Genomic DNA, 22,338 nt, shown 5'->3' on the forward strand with positions numbered 1-22,338 from the left:
TGTGCAGGTGTCTGGCTGAGCACCAGGACTTGTCACCAAGTCACCAACATCACCACACGGTGCCTAAAACCTGACAGCAACAGGGTGGGGCTCACTGCAATGACACCACCACCAAAAAGCAGGTTTTGTGTCCTTGCTTCCCTTAATCCTGCAGGGAAAGTGTTCCTTTTCCTCCACTGGGACAACCTGAGGCTCTTTCTTCCAGATCACTATAAAAATGAAGCTGTACCACCAAGGTTTGGGTTTCAGGCCCTTCCATCACCACCTCTGATCACAGAATCCTTGGTGCTGGAGAAGAAGAGCCCTGAAGAGCATCAAGTCCAACCATTGCCACCACCAAACCCCATCCCTCAGTGCCCCTGGTTTAGACAAGGGGGTGACTGATCCAGGAGCACCCACAGATCAGTGAGACCCTGCAGAACCTCCCTCAGACCACCCACAGTCCTGACCTTGAACTGTTTCCATTTTCCAGGCTGATGAGATGAAACTGATCCCACCTTTTAGACTCCTCACAAGGAGATCTGAAAGCTCCTCTCCTGGACCAGAGTCTTGACACCAGATTTTTAACCTCCTCTCCTCAAACCGGAGTCCTAACACGAGTTTTTTATCTTCCCATCCTGGACCAGAGTCTTGACACGAGATTTTTAATTTCCCCTCCTTGACCAGAGTCCTGACACCAGATTTTAAACCTCCTCTCCTCAACCCAGAGTCCAGATTTTTAATTTCCCCTCCTTGACCAAAGTCTTCACACAGATTTTTAATTTCCCCTCCTTGACCAGAGTCTTCACACAGATTTTTAACCTCCTCTCCTCAAACCAGAGTCCTGACACCAGATTTTAAACCTCCCCTCCTTGACCAGAGTCCTGACACGAGTTTTTTATCTTCCCCTCCTCAACCAGAGTCTTGACACCAGATTTTTAATTTCCCCTCCTTGACCAGAGTCTTGACACCAGATTTTTAACCTCCTCTCCTCAAACCAGAGTCCTGACACCAGATTTTTATCTTCCCCTCCTCAACCAGAGTCTTGACACCAGATTTTTAATTTCCCCTCCTTGACCAGAGTCTTCACACCAGATTTTAAACCTCCTCTCCTCAAACCAGAGTCCTGACACCAGATTTTAAACCTCCTCTCCTCAAACCAGAGTCTTGACACCGGATTTTTAATTTCCTCTCCTCAAACCAGAGTCCTGACACCAGATTTTAAACCTCCCCTCCTTGACCAGAGTCCTGACACCAGATTTTTAATTTCCCCTCCTTGACCAGAGTCCTGACACCAGATTTTTAACCTCCCCTCCTGGACTAGAGTCCTGACACCAGATTTTTATCTTCCCCTCCTCAACCAGAGTCTTGACACCAGATTTTTAACCTCCTCTCCTCAAACCAGAGTCCTGACACCAGATTTTTAATTTCCCCTCCTCAACCAGAGTCTTCACACCAGATTTTAAACCTCCTCTCCTCAAAACAGAGTCCAGATTTTTAATTTCCCCTCCTTGACCAGAGTCCTGACACCAGATTTTTATCTTCCCCTCCTCAACCAGAGTCCTGACACCAGATTTTAAACCTCCCCTCCTGGACCGGAGTCCTGACACCAGTTTTGTGCAGTTAAACATCCTCAAGACTGAAGTGCTTTCAGCAGAGCTGCTCTCCTCGGAGCATCCTCTCTGAGTGAGCTCTTCTCCAGCTCCCCGTGTGCCCCCAGCCCCGGAGGGATGAGGAGTGTGAGCTCCAGGCTCTGACACTGCTCAGATGTGCTTGAATATAATTTGTTGGGTAATTCCCGATTTGCCCGTGCCTGAGAATGCACACACCAACTGAAAAATGCCTGATGGCTTCTTAAGAGCTTGCTAAGAACCCTTGAAAAGCTCTTGCAAAGACACAGCTCCTGAGGGCTCTGGTCACCAAACACGCAAAATGCTCAGTCTGGAAGGCTGAAGAACTAATATTAAGAGTGATGCACAAACTCCTTTTCTCTCGAGGAGACAACAGGGATAACCTCTGTAAGAAAATCTGATTTTCCAAGGAGACCTAGGACACAGAGGACAGAGGAAAGCAGAGACCAGGGCAGGATACAGAAAGAGCAGCAAAAAAAAAAAAAAAAAAGCCAAGCAGATGAGCTTCTACCTCCAAAATTAACTTGGGTTTGGGCATCAGCAAACAGCTTTCACTGCCTGAATTTAAACACAACACCAAACTCTACCTGGAGAGAAAATGATAAATATCACAGCATGAGGTGGCTCGGGGAGGACCCTAAAGCTCATTTAAGGGCAGGGAAACCTCCCACCATCCCAAACCCACCCAGGCCAGCCCTGATGCTGCTGTTAAACCCCAGCTGGATGGATTTTATCCTCCCTTGGACGGTTTAAAGTTCCCTTGTGGACAATCCCCAGGGGAAGGCAGGATCAGAGTCATATTGGAGAGGAACAAGAATTACTGGGCAATTTGATTTCTGCTCCCGTGGCTCCTGGAGAGAGGGAACGGGCTCCAGAGCTCACTGAGCCCCAGCCCAGGCTGCCTGTGCTTGTGACTGAGTTATAAACCCTGGGAAAACAGCTTTTAGAAATGAAAACGCTGAATACACAGTGTTCAGTGTAGTGACAGCAATGGCACACGGGTTTAAATTGAACTTGTTTTGTCAAGCCAAGAGCACTTAAATAAAACAAGGGGAAAAACTCCTGGAAACACACAGATTATTGGTGATGGAACAGTTTTAAACAGTTTTTTCTGGGTTATGGCATTAAATTCCATCCCCTTCAGAAAAAAATCCTGAAGGAAGAAAAAAGCAAACTCAAAAAACAATGAAGTAACAAAAATATAATAATAATAATGATAATGATGATAGTAATAATATGGTAATAATGATATAGCTGTGTCTCGAACTTTATTATATTTTAAATTCAATTTTTAACTGATTAAGCTGCATAGCTGATTTTGTCATATCTGAATTTAATTTTTAATGTCTGTTTTTTTACTCCTCAAAGCTCAGGCAGGGATCCCCATCCCAGACTTCCCTTTCTCTCCTACCAACTTTTTTTTTTTGGTTTTTTTTGGAGGAGAAACTTTCCTCCACCTCCCAAACAACACCCCAACTCCTCCTCACACCCAGAGGTTTTTAGGGGGGCTCAGAAGAGCACTAAACAAAGGAGAAAATGCCCTGACAATTTGACATCCTCACTCACCAGCTCAGCCCTCCCCGGCTCCAAACCCCACCAGAAACATTTCTTTTTTTCAATGAACGTGCTGCTGCCACCGAGGTGTGAGGCTGGAGCACCACTTCACCGAGTGGAGATGATTTTTAAAATCCCACAGCCCTTTTTAACAGCGAGCAGAGTGTCTCCACTGCCAATCCCCACGTCAACGGGGTGTTACTTTAATGACAGTGACCTTGGGTGGCTCTTGGAGCACCTTTGTCACCTTTTTGGAGGGTTTTTGTGTTTTTTTTCTCTAAGGCACTGGCCTCGTTTTCATCATTTCACATCACTCAGAGCACTTCAATCGAGCTGCTGCTGCTGGTGGGGAGCAGCTGCCAAACAAAGCCCCCAAACTGGGGCCTGCACATCTGGATCAGGAGAAATCCCCTCGGGAAGTGAGCGAAGGAAAAAAGTTGGGAAGGTGTAAAAGCAGAGGAGGAAATGCAAACGAAAGGAGTTTTGGCAATAAGATTCTGACGAGCAGCTGAGTTATTCCACTAAAAACCCTAAAATAAAGCCCAAATATCTTGTGGTGGTGGATCACTGAACTGCAGGGGCACAGCTTTTAATTCAGCAAAATGCTTTGTTTATAAAGTCCTGCATTTACATCACTCTTTTTATCACCACAGAATCTCCCTGCAGTGCAAATCTCAGCCCTGTTTTTTTGGACTAGAATGATTTACAGAGAGTTCTGAGTTTGGTCTGTATCTCTCCTCAAACCCTGAGTGATTCAGCACCCACCACTTGCATTTTGGTGGAATTTATTGTGTGGAAATGTAAAAAAATGGTTCAGTTTTGGGTTACAAAAAAGGTGAGATCTGCCAAGGTGCAGCACTGAGACTGCTCAGCTTCTACCTTCATCTTCTGCTAAAAAATACTGGGTACAGTTCACTTCCAGGTATGTCCAGCTTCACATTAATATGAGGGGAGGGAGAAAAAAGGAAAGAAAGAGAGAGGAAAGGGAAAGAGGAAAGAGAGAGGAAAGAGAGAGGAAAGGAGAGAAAAAGGGAGAGAAAAGGGAGAGAAAAGGAAGAAAAAGGGAGAAAGAGGGAGGAAAAGGAAGGAAAAGGGGGAAAAGAGGAAAAAGGGGGGAAAAAAGGGGGGAAAAAGAAATGGGAAAGGGGAAAAAATAAGGGGGAAAAAAGGGGGAAAAAAGGGGGAAAAAAGGGGGAAAAAAGGGGGAAAAGGGGGAAAAGGGGGAAAAAGGGGGAAAAAGGGGGGAAAAAGTGGGGAAAAAGGGGGGAAAAAGGGGGGGAACAAGGGGGGGAAAAAGAGAGGGGAAAAGGGGGGGGAAAAGGGGGGAAAAAGAGGGGGAGAAAAAGGGGAGAAAAAGGGGAGAAAAAGGGGAGAAAAAGGGGAGAAAAAAGGGGAAAAGGGAGGAAAAAAGGGGGGGAAAAAAGGGGGGGAAAAGGGGGGGGGAAAAGGGGGGGGGGGGGGTAGGTAGGGGGGGGTGGACAAAAGGGGGGAAAAAGTGAGGGGGGGAAAAAAAGGGAGGAAAAATGGGAAAAAAAAGGGAGAACAAAGGGAGAAAAAAGGGAGGAAAAAAAGGGAGAAAAAAGGAGAAAAAGGAGAAAAAAGGGAGAAAAAAGGGAGAAAAAAGGGAGAAAAAAGGGAGAAAAAGGGAGAAAAAAGGGAGAAAAAGGGAGAAAAAAGGGAGAAAAAAGGGAGAAAAAAGGGAGAAAAAGGAAAGGGAAAAGGGAAAAAAGCCTTGACACACCAGGCCCTACTTCCCACCCAACCATCGAGTTTTGTTTAATGAACAAACCCATTCTAAATACAGCCAAAATGAGCAACAGGTAAAAAAAGCACATGAATCTCCAGGGAATTTCAAGACTAAACAGGTGAAACTCCAATATTTTGCTGTTGTTTTTGCTGCTGGGAGTGCCTGTGACAGCAGGGCTCTGTGCTTACCTCCATGAAGGAAATGCCCAGGCTCCAGACGTCCGAGTGGATCCCGTACTGCTCCCCTGAAATCCTCTCAGGCTGGGGGCAAAAAAGAGAAAATCAACTCCTGAGCTTTGCAGACAAACAGGGATTCTGCTCAAAAGCTGCCAGGAATTTCCCCAGGAATGGGGGAAAAAATCAAATCAAATCACAGGATTGTGGGATAATCGGAGTTGGGAGGGATCTGTAGGGATGAAATTCCAGCTCCTGGTCCTGTAGAGACAGCCCAAAATCCCACCCTGTGAATCCCTGGGAGTGCTGTCCAAATTCTCCATGCCCTGGGGAGCCTGGGCACAGTCCCACCACCCTCCAGGGATAAAAACTTCTCCTAAAATCCAACTGAAAGCTGCCCTGGCCCAGCTCCAGCCATTCAGAGATGCTCCTTGGGAAGTTGGAGACACCAAAAAACCACCAAGATGCTTCAAAACCTCCCTGGCAGAGAGCAAATCCAGGAAAAAGCAGGAATTCTGCAGGGAAATCCGTGTCCAAGGCTGGCCTTGGATTGGTGTTTGGGCTGGTTAATGCCAGGAAATGTGCACGGGAGCAAAGCACAAGGTCAAGTTGGGAGAATCCGAATTTCCACCTCCCTCCCCAAGTCCAGGCAACCACAGCAAGGGAAAAACATTCCCTGTGTGGAGTCCAGAGGTTGGGGAATAATAATTACAGCTCAAAAAGCCACATTACTGAAGCCAGAAGAATCACCACATGGTGACTACTTATTTTAATTTATTTTATTTTTTATTTTATCTTACTTTATTTTATTTATTTTTATTTTACTTTATTTTATTTTTTATTTTATTTATTTTATTTTTATTTTACTTTAATTTATTTTTTTATTTTATTTATTTTTTTTGCTTTATTTTATTTATTTTTTATTTTATCTATTTTATTTATGTTTTACTTTATTTTTATTTTTTTATTTTATTTTACTTAATTTTATTTTTTATTATATTTTTGTTTTACTTATTTTTTTATCTTACTTTATTTATTTATTTTTATTTTACTTTATTTTATCCTATTTTTATTTATTTATTTAATTTTTATTTTACTTTATTTTATTTTATTTTTTATTTTATCTTATTTTATTTATTTTTTTGTTTTACTTTATTTTATTTTTTATTTTCTCTTTTTTTTTTTGTTTTACTTTATTTTTTATTTTTTTATTTTATTTTACTTTATTTTATTTTTTATTTTATTTTTTCTTTTATAGTTTATTTTATTATATTTTCTTCTTAATTTGGGGCTTTTTGACCTGTAGAGGGGAAAAAAAAATTAGGGAAAAAAAAAAAAAACAAAACAACCCAGCTCCAAACTATTAATAGCAGGTTTAATGCCTCTCATGAAACGGGAGTGCTGTTAAAAAAAAAAAAATAAAAAAAATCTGCTGGTTTTGACTTGAAAGCCACAATTTCAGCATTTCCAAGGTCAAGTACAGCACGAAATGCAGCAATAAAAAGCTCCCTGAGACCCACTGTGCTGTTAATGCCACCCACAAAGGACTGGCAGCTTTTAACCACCCAGAGACCTGGGGGAGAAACCCAAACTCCCAAATCAGCTGAGCCCAAGGTGGGGTTTGGGATGAGAAACCCAAACTCCCAAATCTGTGCCAGCCCAAGGTGGGTTTTTGGGATGAGAAACCCAAACTCCCAAATCAGCTGAGCCCAAGGTGGGGTTTGGGATGAGAAATCCAAACTCCCAAATCAGCTCCAGCCCAAGGTGGGTTTTTGGGATGAGAAACCCAAACTCCCAAATCTGTGCCAGCCCAAGGTGGGTTTTTGGGATGAGAAACCCAAACTCCCAAATCAGCTCCAGCCCAAGGTGGGTTTTTGGGATGAGAAACCCAAACTCCCAAATCAGCTCCAGCCCAAGGTGGGGTTTGGGATGAGAAACCCAAACTCCCAAATCAGCTCCAGCCCAAGGTGGGGTTTGGGATGAGAAATCCAAACTCCCAAATCCGTGCCAGCCCAAGGTGGGGTTTTTGGGATGAGAAACCCAAACTCCCAAATCAGCTCCAGCCCAAGGTGGGGTTTGGGATGAGAAACCCAAACTCCCAAACCAGCTCCAGCCCAAGGTGGGGTTTGGGATGAGAAATCCAAACTCCCAAACCAGCTCCAGCCCAAGGTGGGGTTTTGGGATGAGAAACCCAAACTCCCAAATCAGCACCAGCCCAAGGTGGGTTTTTGGGATGTTCTCACCCCGAGCTGCTGCTCCCAGGTCAGGAGCTTTTCTTGGCAGTGGGAATGTTAAATAAAACCTGCTCCCTCTGAAAATGGGAATGAGGTTTCCTTCTAAATCCCCTCCAAAACCACCCCTAAAAAAAACCCCCATAATTTCAAGCTCTCTGATCAAATCTCGTTTGTCAATGACTCAAAAATCTTATTTTTTTTTTTAATTCATTGAGTATAATTAACCTGTCAGCAAATCTCAGGAACGTTTGCCACAGCGCAGCAGGAATTTTTTTTGTTTTTTTGTTTTTTGTTTTAAGCTGACAAATTTTTAGCCTGCTGTATTTTTACAGGGATATGGGTTTTTTTTTTAATGCTGACAAATAAATATCCTCACAAATATTTGGCTGCAGATAACCTGACCCAAACACCCAGCCCATTTTCCAGACCCTCCCTGAGCCACCCAAACAAGATTTATAATTCACTATAATTCAAATTGAGCCACATTGAATTGGTTTTTTTTGGTTTTTTTGTTTGGTTTTTTTTTGTTTGTTTTTTTGTTTTTTTGGGGTTTTTTTGTTTTGGGGTTTTTTTGGGGGTTTTTTGTTTGTTTAAGTTTTGTTTTGTTTTTTGGGTTTTTTTGGGGGGTTTGTTTTGTTTTGTTTTTTTTTAAAAGTTCAAGCTTTCAACAGCAACTCCCAGTGAGGAATTGTGGGTTCACAAAAGATGAGGCCAAATAGATCAGCTTTTGAAACAAAAGATGGATTTAAAAGTAGGGAAAACAGGAATGACAGATCCATCAGGGTGCAACACGTGGATCACCCTGAACACACAGCCTTGGAGGATTTTCTCTTCAAAATTTTCTAAAATTGATTCTTTTTTCCTTCTAAATTTTTTTGGGTTTTTTTCCATACAAAGTGCTGATGAAACGATTTTACAGAAAAACTGGGTTTTTGGTTGGAAATTTTAATTTCTCAATCAAAAAGCTTTTTTTTTTTTTTTTTTTTTTCCCCCCGAAAAACTCAAAAAATCAAAAATCTCTTTTTTCTTTTTTATTCCAAGAAAAAACCTCAAATTTTTCAAGAGTTTCAAATCCACTGCCAGTCATTATTCTTTTTCTGGAGGGAATTTGATGACAACAAACGACCCGAGGAGCAAAAGGGAGATTTGGACACAGAGAAAATCAGATGGAGCACATTTGGAGCTTCAACTTCTGCTTCACAATCAAGAGATGGAGGCATCAAATTCACCCAGAAAGGCAAAAAAAAAAAAAAAAAAAAAGAAAGAAAAAGAAAAAAAAAGCAATTTATTTAATGTACACCTGGGAAAGAGAACTGTAATCTTGGTTTGGGCACTCACAGCATAATACAATTTAATTCTCAGCCCTGCTTAAGATCAGTTTGAAGCAACAGCTGAGTTGGAAAAAAAGTTGATTAATTTGAAGGTGTTTCTTTGTCTGGGATCTCTGTGCTCCAGTTTTTTGGGTTGTTTTGTTTTTAAATCTGTGTTTTTTTATTTAAAAAGCCCCATTTTTCTGCAGAGTATTCTGACGCCACAGGACAGCCCAAGTCTTTGCAGGATGGTGACATGAACCTTTCAAGAAGCCACACAATCAGCACACCTCGAGTGGAAAAAGCACTTAAAGCAAATAAATAAAGAAAAAAAAATCAGAAAAAAAAAATAAATCCCTGAAAGCGATGAAAGGTCACGGATTTCTCTGAGGTTTGAAAAAAAAAACACCAGCAGCAAGCACTTTGTGCTGTTTGTATTTTTTTCATTTTAAAACCAGCTGAACATTTCTCTTCTCATCAATAGTAGGGAGAATATTGAATATTTTGAATCTGAATGTCTGAAGAATTTTTGAATATAAAAAGGAGAGTTCAAAAAGTGCTTTCAAAACTGAGGCAGTGGAGGTGGGAAGGGAGAACTGAAAAGGATCCAAAGGGTCTGATGGAAAATCCACCCTGATTCATGCAATTCCCTCTCAGGCTGGCACTTGGCAGCTCTGAACCCAAAAACCCTGCCCCAAATGATGCATCCTTAGCTGGAAAAATCTTTAAAAAAAACCTTTAAAAAATCTAAAAAAAAATAAACTAAAAAAAAAATCATAAAAAATCTTTAAAAAAATCTTAAAAAATCCCCCCACAAAAACCTAAAAAAAAAAAAAAAAAAAAAAAAAAAAAAAAAAAAAAAAAAAAAAAAAAAAAAAAAAAGGGAATTTAAAGGCTTTAATGTCCAGGACCAGGACAAAAGTGGTCTTGGGTTAACAATGACTGACCAAAATTTGTACAGAGAAGTGAAGTACTGATGACTTCCTGTACTCTGAACTAAAAAAACTTGCACTTTAATGCCCTGATGTTATTAACCCAAATGTTTTTAGGTTCAAATTTCCATGGGAAACTGTTGAGGAATGCCCATCAACCTCTGCAGTGACTGAAATGCTTCCCTAAACTCCAGCATTCCCAAAATGTGGATGGTTTGGGGCTGTCAGAGATGTGCACAGAGCTACAAGTAAAAAACTGGATTTTTATTTTGGTTTTTTTTGGAATGTCCAAGCTGCTCTTTTTGCTCCCAGTTGTCACAGGGCAGCAAAACCAACCAAAAATATATTAAAAAAAAAATCACTTTTCCAATCTTACTCCTCCCTCTCAGCAAGAAGCAGAGCTGGAATGAAGACAGGGGATGGGGAAGAGATGGGGCTTTTGAAGGGTTGATTTAGGACACATCCTGCAGGAGACAGAAGCAGAGTGAGGACAAATCATCCCATTTTCCCACGTTATTCCTGCAGATAAAATCCACTCACCGCCATATAAGCATTTGTTCCGACATACGTCTTGGCGATGGAATTCACCAGCTATCAGACAAAACAGTCTGTTAGAACAATATAAAGATAATGTGGGGAATAAAATGGGCAATTATTCCTCGTTTAACCTACAATCATCATCCCCATAAATCAACGAAAAAATGATGGTAAAAAAAAAACAAACACCACAAACAAAAAGGGAAGGGGATTTCTCCGCCAAGGCGTTAAAAAATGATTAAAAATCTCGCCCGGGCTGGGGAATGAGGATTCCAATTTAAACCAACGTTAGAGTTTATGGCAGATAACCTTAAACAATTGTGTTAAACAGGATGCTTCTTGTTTTAGTACCCCCGAACCAGGCTGATATAAAAAGGGAATTAAGGAGGAAGTAGGATTGAGCGCACTCATTTTGCAGTCAGATGTGAATAAAGCCCCCAATTCATCCCTTAAATACTGGAGGGACAAGAGAGCCTGCCAGCCCATAATACAAGGCTGACCTTCTCTTTGGGCCTCGTGTTTGGCTGAGAGGAAAAGGTGCTGAAATTCAAATCAACAGCACACTGAGCTCATGGGTCACTAGCAGAGAAGTCCTCCAGGGAGGCCCAAAATGGAAATTAATTAAAATTTGTGCTGCACATTGTCAAAGCCCACCACTATTGTTGCTCCCAATATTAATTTTTATTGTGGGCCAGTTGGGCTCCCCAGACACGTCTCTTGCTCTGCCCTCCCTTTTGTCTGGGCAAAAGGCTCCCAGATCAAAGCTGCATTTCAATGAAGTTTGCTATTCGTAAGTAGTAATTACAATATCAGCAGTTTTTACTGTCATTAAACAATGAACAATCATATTCAGATGGAGGCAAAGAGATTAAAAATGAAAAGGGCTGTCCCAGCAGAGAGCTGGGGCTTGCTGTGGGGCTGCCAGGTGATCCTGGCACCAGGAAGGGAATGGGGTGAGATGGAAAAAAAGGGGGGATTTACCTGGGTGCTGACCCCAAAGTCACAGAGCTTCACTTGGCCCCGGGTGTTCACCAACATATTGGATGGCTTCACATCTGTTTGGGGGGGAAAAAAGTGGATTATCCACATTATCCTGGAGAATACAGACACCAATCGTGGAGAAATACAGAATGTCCTCCATTGGAAGGGAGCCACATCAAAATTCAGCTCCTGGCCCTGGCACAGGACAAGCCCAAATATCCAGGGAGCATTGGCTGGCTTTGGATAGGGAATATGACAAATATCCCCTTCAAATGCAGTGGTCTGTAAGTCAGCAGCGCAGATCTGATTCCATAAATAAATGAATAAATGTATAAATATATATATATATAAACCATCCTCTCCACACAGATATTATCTGCCATTTACACAGATGGCTTTACACAATACTAAAAATGCACATTATTAAAGCTGCAGGTGACACCAATGTGGAACTGGCACCAAGTGCACTGAGGGACAAGAAAACAACTCACAGGGATTTAACCAAACTGGAAAATCAGCCTGAAAAAAGGATGGAATTCCATAAATAAACCATCAATGTCCATCCCAAACCCAGAGTATCAGTGCAAATAGCCTGATGCTGGTTCCCTTTTATGCCAGAGGAAGTTGCTGTAAAATCAAAATGGGAATAAATTGCTGGACATCCAGTGCAAGCGCACTGATGGACAGGAACAGAACTCACAGGGATTTTTACTGGAAACTGGAAAATCAGCCTGAAAAAAGGATGAAATTCCATAAATAAACCATCAATATCCATCCCAAAACCAGAGTATCAGTGCAAATATCCCAATGCTGATTGCCCCTTACGCCAGAGGAAGCTGGTGCACTGCTGTAAAATAAAATCAGCATGGGAATAAACTCAACATCCAGTGCCAGTGCACTGATGGACAGGAACAGAACTCACAGGGATTTTTACTGGAAATTGGAAAATCAGCCTGAAAAAAGGATGAAATTCCATGAATAAACCATCAATGTCCATCCCAAAACCAGAGTATCAGTGCAAATATCCCAATGCTGATTGCCCCTTATGCCAGAGGAAGCTGGTGCACTGCTGTAAAATAAAATCAGCATGGGAATAAATTCAACATCCAGTGCCAGTGCACTGATGGACAGGAACAGAACTCACAGGGATTTTACCAAACTGGAAAATTAGCCTGAAAAAAGGATGAAATTCCATAAATAAACCATCAATGTCCATCCCAAAAACAGAGTATCAGTGCAAATATCCCAATGCTGATTGCCCCTTATGCCAGAGGAAGTTGGCACACTGCTGTAAAATAAAATCAGCATGGGAATAAACTCAACATCCAGTGCCAGTGCACTGATGGACAGGAACAGAACTCACAGGGATTTTACCAAACTGAAAAATCAGCCTGAAAAAAGGATGAAATTCCATAAATAAACCATCAATGTCCATCCCAAAACCAGAGTATCAATGCAAACATCCTGGTCCTGATTGCCCCTGATGCCAGAGGAAGTCGGGGCACTGCTGTAAAATAAAATCAGCATGGGAATAAATTCAACATCCAGTGCCAGTGCACTGATGGACAGGAACAGAACTCACAGGGATTTTACCAAACTGAAAAATCAGCCTGAAAAAGGATGGAATTCCATGAATAAACCATCAATGTCCATCCCAAAACCAGAGTATCAGTGCAAACATCCTGGTGCTGAGTGCCCCTGATGCCAGAGCAAGTCGGGGCACTGCTGTAAAATCGAGAGGGGAATAAACTCCCCATCCAGCCTGGCTTTAGTGCAGCAAACACTGAACATCTTGGCAGTTCCAGGGATGCCAGTGGGGGAGCAGAACGTGCACGTTATGGCCTGGCTTCAACATGGGAAGATTAGAGCCCGGCTTTGCCTAATCACTGCTTTCTTCTGTCAAAACGGATTAAAAGCAACAGCTTGAATCGGCGCCTCCTGTAAAAGTGAGCACTGGTTGGGGGCAGATGGATGAAACCCAACTAGAAAAGAACGTAATTTTGTTTATCATTAGGTTTGCCTTGGTTCAGCAGCTGTTTCCTGGTAGCACAGGAGCTGCCTTAATTTGTCTCTGCGACGCAGAAATGGAGAACCTCAATTAAGAAGCTGATTAAACGCTCGCCTGTATTGGAGCTAAAAATCCAGATTTAAAAATGGGAGCATTCAATGGTTCCTACAGAGCCCAGGTGGATCAGTCCTTCCAAAACGAGGTATCAGCACTGCTGGGACTGTAACTTCTGTAAATTCTGTCATTTCCCTCCCAAAAAAACCCCCAAATCCTGAGCACCCAGAGCTTCAGTTTGCGTTTGCTGATCTCCATCTTCAGGAATCCCACCCACGTGCTGCCCTTTTGATGGAGTTTTGCCTCCTCTGGAGCTGGGTGACTTTGCTAAATCCAAGCAGATGTGCTGAGCACACCAGAGGCTCCCTCCTGAATCCCGAGGTGCAGAATAATCCTGCTTCACCTTCTTCCTGACAAATAGGGAGCTACCCTTGTGTTGGAGTCCAGGACATCCCTTTGGATGGCCTGGGACCCGAGGAAGGGAATTGGAGCTTTGGACAGGGGGGTGTGGAGCTGGTCCAGGGGGTTTGGAGACTTTGGTACAGAGCCCAGGAAAACACTGGGTTTGATTTTAATCCATGGGAAAAGATTCCAGCATTGCAAAAGGAATTACAAATTATTAGGATGTGAAAATAGTAGTCTGGTACAGTAGATACAGAATTCAGTAGTTTTAGAGTTTATAGAATAGGAGTAAATGGGGACAAGATGATGGAATTTGGGAGGTATTTCATGTACTTTTTTTTTTTTTCCTCTATCTTTTAGGGTGGTGATGGCACAAAGTGGTTAGAGTGGATTGGAGCAAGGCAGAAATGACACTTTCAGTGTGGGCACTGGGCATTGGCACAAAATAGTAAATAACTGACACGTTATAAATGTATAAATGTAAGGGAACATCCCATCTGTGGGCAGTCCCCTCGTGTCCCAGCTGCTGTCCAGACCTCGGCTGGGAGCAGAGAAAATTCTGAGATATCAAATAATAAACACCACGAGAAACCTGAAAACAAACCTTGAGGACTCTGCTTTTTTACACTGACACAACTCGGGGCTTTTAGAGGGCCAAGGACTTTAAACCACTGAAATCTCGGGTGAGAAAACCCCCGAGAGCCTTGAGCTGGGATGAGCCCAGCCCCAGGAGCTGCAGCACACAGGGAATGTTGGTATTCCAGGATCTCCAAGCTGTTCCCAACTTCTAGGGGAAAACTGAGCATAACCACTTCTTCTTTTAGCTGTAACAAAAAGGATCCCAAAAAGGATCCCAAAAAGGATCCCAAAAAGGATCCCAAAAACCTTCTCGCAAATGAACAGGAGAAAATCCTAAAAGGAAGGAAGCACTGGGTAAATTAAAATTGGCCCATTAAAACGGAGCCCACAGAGCAAAGGGCAGTCAAACAAACCCTGGGAGAGCCAACCTGAGCTGTCCTTCCAGCAGAAATTCGACAGCACCACAGAATCAGGGGATTTAATCAAATATCTGCTGTACATTCCAGTGGCTGTGCTCATTTCCTTGAGAAAGAAAATATCAGATGCTGAAAGCAGGGAGGAACATCAGCTCATCAGCAAATCAGCCTTTTGGTCTCATCACCCACTCCAGTTAATGGGTTAAATATATTTTTTTGAGGGGGGGGTTTGGGAAACGAGTGTGCATAAATAATGTTCTGCACCATCTGCTTGTGATTAATATTAGTGTTGAGAAGTGAAAGAATTTAAACAAGAGCCAAAAGGGGTCATTATGCTCCCATTACCAGGGCTTGCTTAATACAAATGATTTCTATGAAGCATCATTATAGAGGATGAACAAGTTCTCCTCCTGATGGAGCTGCCTGAGTAGTTTCACCTCTCCACAAACAAACAGGACCCCCAAGCTCTTAGCCACCAGTAAATAGAACCATCAGAGGTTCAGCTTTTTTGAACACCCAACATTTCACTCGTTGGTGGCATTGAAAAGCAAACAGATTCATGATTGTGTGAGGGAGAGAAAAAAAAAAAAAAAGGAAAAAAAAGCCCTGAAACGCTTTAAAAGCTGCCTCTTGACTTCTCCTGGCTTTTAAAAACAGCAAACAGCAACGGGCCAGGTTCAAGGAAGGCAGCAGCGTGGTTTGGCAGAGGCCAGGATTAATTTTTTTTTTAAAATAAGCCTTAAGTGGTCCATGAGTGGGCAAGGCTGTATTTATCTATACAGAGAGACATAAATAAAGGTGTGGAAACACAGAATCCTGGGCTGGCTCAGCTGGGAGGGCACCTCCGAGCTCATCCTGTACCCCACAGCTCCCACTCCCCCGGGCTATAAACCCACAAACAGCCCTGGATTTGGGGCTGGGCTGCATTAGGTGGCCCTAAGGCTGGTTTTATCCCCAGAGGGAAAACAGGAGAGGGGGGACAGTCACATCTGCAGCTCTGGGCATCTCTGGTGAAACCCTCAGCAGACAAGAGAAGGTGGGAACCTGCCCCAGCACCTCCCAGAACAAAGAGAGGTGGAATATCCTTGGGTTTCCGATATCCTGGGGGAAAAGGAGATGGGCTGAGTGATGCCCAAACCTCCTCCTGCCACAGAGCACATCTCCACATCCTCCACTCTCCCTCCTTCCAAACCAGCTTCCAGAACTTCCATTTAAAACCCAGGCAGGAAACTGAGGTGCCCAAACCATGAGATAAATCTAAAAATGGGATTTATATAAACACCCCCAGAGCCAGGCACAGCAATGCAGCTCGGTACAATTAAACACAAGTGGGTAACATTGATTTCCTGCACTCCCTTTAATAAGCAGGTGTGAACAAAGCAGAACGCAGCAGATAAAATGCACACGGGGCTATACTTATTCTTGAACTTAACAGATTTTTTTGGTTCGTCTTTAGACCAACTTTGACTTTGTACATGATTAGACTTGTTTAATTGCTAATTCCGTTTTAAATCTAAGTTAATTTCTCATTACCCTTCCATTTCGACTTCTTATCCTCTGGGGAAAAGAGCACACTTATCATTGGGACGTTCTCACATCTTCCAAGGAAGTGGTGGAGGTGTTAATCTTCTGTTTATGTTTGAAGTGGGTGCGATGACTCCAGCTCGGGGTTTATTAATATGCACGGCTATCACCTCATTAGTTGTGAGCTTTGTTTTGAAGTGAAGCTGTAATATTCGCCGAGATGTGGTAAAACACTGGCTCATTGTTTGTTGCCTCGGCTTGAATTCCCTGCTCCAGGCACCTCCAGCTCTGCCCTGGGGCTGCTCCAGCCCTTCCTTGGGGATCCCTGACTCTCTGTTGTCACCCCTGGGTGACACAGCAACGAATTCAGGAGTCAAAAGTCCTCCTTTCACCTCTGAGCATCGAAACCAGGAGAGAAGGAAGGGGAAGTCATCAGCTGCCTGCCATCCCATCCTCTAGGAGCATCCCAGGAATTCTGCTGAGATATTCCGGGTTTATCGCAGGGTGGTGGGTGAAAGGGAGAAGGGAAATCCCAAAGAGAGAGGGAGAGAGGACAGCAGGGTGAGAGCTGAGAGAGGAGGGAGAGAGAGAGCAAAGGGCAGGGGTCAGAATTCTGGGGGAAGAGGTAAGAGAGCGAGGTCCTTTATACAACACATCACATCTCCTTTTGTGATGAATATTCTAATTCTCAGTGACCAACCAACACAAGACACAAAATCCTATAGAATCTACACACAGCCCATAAGAGCTACTACATCACCACACTGTGTTATATTTTAAACTCTAAAAACTACTCTTGAGACTTTTCTGGTTTGCCACACTGACCTTTGGGTCCCTCAGCCAGCAGAAAGGGATTGTTCAATCCAAAGGGATTCTCCTGCAGCTCTTTAGACCATTGTTTTCAGGTTCTATAGGAACTAAGACTCAGTATCCTACAACTCAAAGTCAGCTTTCATTTCTATTTCGATTATAGGTGTCATATTTTCAGAATCCTTTAGCTAAGCAATCGTATTTATAAGGTTTCCCTCATTTACCTCCCCCAACACCATTCCTCTGGCCCTGCTCAGAAGACACAGAAATTTTCTGGAGCCAAAAACTGGGTAAAATAAATACAATTCTTGGGGAAGCTGCTGAAGCTGGAACTCTCACAGTGTCCCCAGCCCAGAATTCTGCACTGCTGGGTCAAGCCAGTGACAGAGCAAGGCCAGGACAAAAAAAAAAAAATAAATCAGAAGAGTGATGAAAAATCAGTTTCTGAGCTTTTCTTCAGAGCACAGCAAGGACCAAACATCATTCATCAAAATCCTGGGTTTGTGCAGCCCCAGTTGTGCTCCCAGGAGGAGAGAAAAGATGTGGGAATGACACAGCAGCTCCAGGGACCAGAGCAGCTCCTTCCAGACACCCTGGAAACCCTAAAAATGGAATAAGTTTCTCCTTTGGGTTTTTTTTTCCTATTTTGGAGAAGTTTGGTGTAGGGGGAATGGACTTCTCTTGCTCTTTAAGCAGAATTTTCCATATTGTTTGGGATTTTGGGGTGTTTTTTTTAAAGTTTTGGTGGATCTGAATTTAATTTTTCCAAACAGACACGTTTTAAACAAAATTTAACAAGGAAAAAAAAAGCAAGGGATAAATGAGAAGTTCAACCAGAAGACCCCAAATGAGCTGCAGGAAAGAGAATAAACACCAAAACCCAAACCTGACTTATGTCCAAGCACATTTAAAGCCTTTAAATGTCCCTGACCATGGCAGGGCACAGTGGGCTGTGATTTTTCAAGATCTGAGCCTCCAGCAACACTTGTGGCCATCACATGAGATTTCTGAAAATTCCTTGGATTTCTGCCATTTCCCTGGAAAAGCAAATTCCTTGCCTCTTTCCTGTCCCCAAAACCAGCCAAAAATCTCATTTCCAGGCTGATTTTTCCCAACTGTTTGCACCCCCAAGCTTCTAAATCCCAGTTAAATTAATTTTTCTCTTCAGGGGAGGAGGGAGGGCAATAAAAGAGCAATAAAAAAAAAATGTTTTACAAGAAAGTGTGCAAGGTTAACGAGTAAAACCCATTCTTCATTACCCCACTGGAGTCAAAAGCAGATGTTTGCTTGGTCAAGTGTCTTGGTGGGAAGAGCTGTGAAAAAATTTCACTGCAGAACAGAGAAGAGCTGCTACTCACCTCTGTGTAAAATCTTCAGACTCCATAAATAGGTCAGGCCTTTCACCACCTTTAGGTAAAAGAAAAAAAAAAGGGAAAAAAAATTATCATATTTTAGGGATTCCTGATCAGAAAAAAATTCCACATTTCAGCTGAAGTGGGAGATGAGACCAGGAAAAGGGGAGATCCCACCTCCCTCCCTGCTAAAAACCTGCAGGTCCTTTATTAATACACAAATCAATAATGCACACAGGAATTTTTTTACATTTTTTTTGGCCAGGAACTGCAATGTGAAGTCAGTTGAGCTCCCACTGAATCCCTTCAGCCATCCCAGGGTATTTTTAATTCACCTGTCCTTGGTGGGGTGTTAAAAGTCACAAAGGCCAAAGGGTGGAATGATTTGTCCTCGTGGAAAAGGGCCAGAAAACAACAAAATCTCTTCATAACCTCTTCCACTTCATCCTCCCTCCCCTTCCTTTCCATTTCCTGCATCCTCTGCCTTTTCCTTTATTTCCCAGGCTTTTATTTACTCAATGGAAATGTGGAATTTTTCTTCCTGAACTGTCAAAATTCCCTCATTCTCCCTATCGGTCATTTTGGACCAAACACAAATCCTAATTCACTCCCCAGCAGGGAAATTCCAACTCCTAAAACACAATCCCTGAATTAAATACAACTCCTAAAACATAATCCCTGAATTAAATACAACTTCTAAACCACAATTCCTAAAAGGAAATACAACTCCTGAAATACAATTCCTAAATTAAATACAGCTCTTAAAACACAATTCTTAAAAGGAAATACAACTCCTAAAACAGAATTCCTGAATTAAATACAACTCCTAAAGTACAATTCCAAAATTAGATACAACTCCTAAACATGGGCAGGTTTATCTTTATTTTAATCTTTATCTTTATTTTAAAATCTGCTCCTTCCACCACCAAAACTGCTAAAGCCAAACTCCAAAACTCCAGCACAAAATTCAACCAGCCCCTTTCAGCCTCTTCTGAACCCTCTCCATCCCCGAGGGGAAATTTAATTCCATTTCCAGGACGTTTTCCTCATGGATCTCCAGCACAGTGCAGCATCTCTGACACTGCTCAAGTTGGGTGACTTCTGCAGTCAAGACAATGATGTTTTCTGTGCTCTGAGTAGCCCAAAATGCAATTATTTATGTTGCAGTCATCGAGCAGAAGTGCTAAAAATGATACAGAGTGAAAGCAGAGAGCACAGGAATTTTCTGCCTTCCTCTTGGGTTAGAAACTCCTTTGAATTTTAGAATTTATTCTAAGAATAAATTTAATAAATTTATTCTAAATTTAGAATTTATTCTGTAAGAAAAATGATGGTGGTGGAATCAGAATATTTTCTGTAAAGCAAATAATGATGGTGGGGCCCTAATTAAATTATTCCAGGAGATAATTCCTCCCTTAAACTCACTCCAAACCCAACCAGCTCCTGGCCTCAGATGGTTTTTACCTTTAACAAAAGCTTTGGTCAAATTGTGCCTGCCCAGGAGTGGTTTGTTCACCTCCAACCTTTTAATTTAATTTAGATTTGATGATCTTAAAGGTTCTTGCCCAGCTTTAATCCTTCTGTGATTCCATGGTTTATGAAAAGCAAATGGGAATTGTATCTACAGCGTTTTGATATAATAATAACAACAATAACAGTAATAATAATAATGATTAAAATAATGAAGGATCAATAAATCTAGGAGATGCAACATTTCAAGCTTCCTCCAACGGCCAAAGGCATTTTCAGAACAGGAAACTCTTTGATTATTAAAAATGCATTCAGACTACTGAAAATCTTTAAAATGATAGGAAATTATTTCGTTTAAAGCAAGCATTAAAAAAAAACAAACCAAAAAACAAAAAAACACAAACACACCACCAAGATTTCTTACAAAACAAATCAACACCTGTGAGTTGTTAAACATTTTTTGAATGGAACACGTGCTGGGTGAGCAGTGAGGGGAGCCATGGGATGAACCAAACTCTCCCTTCACGTTCTCTGGGTGCAGAAAGGAATTAAAAAAAAAAAAAAAGGAGTTTTTCCCTTTTATCCTGGGCTGTAAATCTGCTCCCAGGAGCTCCCCAAATGGACCCACCTCGTTTTTCATTTGCCTGTTAGGGAAGGGCTCTGCAGCATTAAACACCACCCTACAACTGGCAGCGAGAATCTTTTGATGGGAGAAGCAGGAGCAGGAATTATTATCATTCAGCCAAGGAAGGTGGTTTTTTTTTTATTTTTGTTTTATTTTTTTATTTTACAACAATGCCTTGACAAAGCCTTGACACAAAAAGTGCTTCCACCTGCTGTCAATCACTGCCTGTGCCGACAGTTCAAGTGCACATCCTTTCAGGGGGAACTTCAATCAACGCCGAGCACAATGTCACTGCTGCGGGGACTCGGGGGAAAATCAACGTGGGGAAGGGGCAAAAGCAAGGCAGGGAGAGGGTTTGGAACCCCCCAGGCCTGAGGATGGAGCAGCACCACGGGTGGAGTGCTCACAGCATCCCAAAATCTGCTGTTCCCAGAAAAAAACAGGAGGGAGGAGAGAGATTTCGGAGGGTTTTGTCTGCTCACTGAGAGTGTCTCGCTCAGGGATGGGTTTTGGGGTGAAGGCACAGATCCCTCCACATCTCCAGGGGGAAAGGCTGAATTGAGGATTGGAATTGGTGACCCAACTGTGGCCTTGGGGACCTGAAGGAACCAAAAACAAAACTGGAGAGAGATGATTCCCCAGGGATGAGGGACAGGAAAGGGGGAATGGTTTCCCACTGCCAGAGGGCAGGGCTGGATGGGAGATGGGGAAGGAATTCCTGCCTGGGAGGGTGGGGAGGGGCTGGGATGGAATTCCCAGAGAAGCTCTGGCTGCCCCTGGATCCCTGGAATGTCCAAGGCCAGGTTGTCCAAGGCCAGGACACATTCCCTGTGTCCTGTCCCTCTGTCCCCTGTCCCTCTCCAGCTCTCCTGGAGCTCCTTCAGGCCCTGGAAGGAGCTCTGAGGATTCCCTGGGTCCTTCCCTTCTCCAGGGGAACATTCCCAGCTCTCCCAGCCCGCCTCCAGCCCTGGGGCCTCTCTGGAACTGCTCCAGCAGCTCCACATCCATGAGAAGTCTGGCTGAGAGGGCAGAGGATGGGAAAGACAAACCCAGAGGTGCCCATTTAGGACCATTCGGGTTGGAAAAGTCCCCCCCAGATCAGTGAGCCCAACCCCAGGAATGCCAGGGCTGGAGCCAGAGGAGAGCTGGGATGCAGGGAATGCCTGGATGTGCTGCATCCTTCTCCCCTGGAAATGCTTTCACCTCCAAACTTCCACAAACAGAACGAATTCCAAGGACCAGATGTGCAGGTCACGCATTTCATCGAGCTGCTTCCACTGGAGAAGTCTTGGGAGAATAAAAGACAAATGACTCTGGACACAGGGAAGGAAAAAACAAACCAGGCTGGGGGAAAAAACCAAAAAAAACAACATGGAAGCTGCAGGTTCTGTGTACAAAATCCATCTGTGTGAGCTCAGCTTTGGTCTATCCCTCTCCTCCGTGCAGCAATCCCAGGATTTGGGTAATCCCAAGGGGCTCAGGGGGGATTAGGGGGTAATCCCCCCAAAAAAGGCTCTGCTGCCACCTCAGACACAACGTGGGGAGGCTCCAAGGAGCCATTCCTGGGCCAGGGAGGAATTCCAGGGAAAACAAAAGGCTTCTGCTGCCTCCTTCCAATAATTCCACTGCGCCCAAAATGGGCAGCAGAGCAGAGGAGCTGCTGGGTCGGCCCCAGGGCTCACCTGCTGCTCTGAGAGCAGGAATAAAACACCCAGGGAAAGGGAAATAGTCATGTCAGGGGGCAGCATCACAAATGGGAAATAAATAAAATATCCAGGAAAAGGGAAAGATCCATGTCAGGGAGACAGGATAAAAACCAGGAAATAAAATATCCAGGAAAAGGGAAAGATCCATGTCAGGGAGTCAGGATCACAAATGGGAAATAAATAAAATATCCAGGAAAAGGGAAAGATCCATGTCAGGGAGTCAGGATCACAAATGGGAAATAAATAAAATAAAATATCCAGGAAAAGGGAAAAATCCATGTCAGGGAGTCAGGATCACAAATGGGAAATAAATA

General features: G+C 43.0%; 1 protein-coding gene across 1 annotated transcript in view; it reads right to left on the reverse strand.

Moving 5' to 3' along the window:
* Positions 1–22,338, reverse strand: part of MAP2K5 (mitogen-activated protein kinase kinase 5) — a 131,950-nt gene that overhangs the window by 59,598 nt on the left and 50,014 nt on the right. The window contains exons 13-16 of the mRNA XM_066328064.1: positions 18,230–18,278; positions 11,079–11,152; positions 10,101–10,151; positions 5,100–5,171 (exon numbers count right to left, since the gene is read on the reverse strand). Coding sequence (XP_066184161.1) covers positions 5,100–5,171; positions 10,101–10,151; positions 11,079–11,152; positions 18,230–18,278 — 246 coding nt within the window. The remainder of the gene's footprint in view (positions 1–5,099; positions 5,172–10,100; positions 10,152–11,078; positions 11,153–18,229; positions 18,279–22,338) is intronic.

The sequence above is a fragment of the Sylvia atricapilla genome, chromosome 13 (genome assembly GCF_009819655.1).
Source record: "Sylvia atricapilla isolate bSylAtr1 chromosome 13, bSylAtr1.pri, whole genome shotgun sequence".
NCBI lineage: Eukaryota > Metazoa > Chordata > Aves > Passeriformes > Sylviidae > Sylvia > Sylvia atricapilla.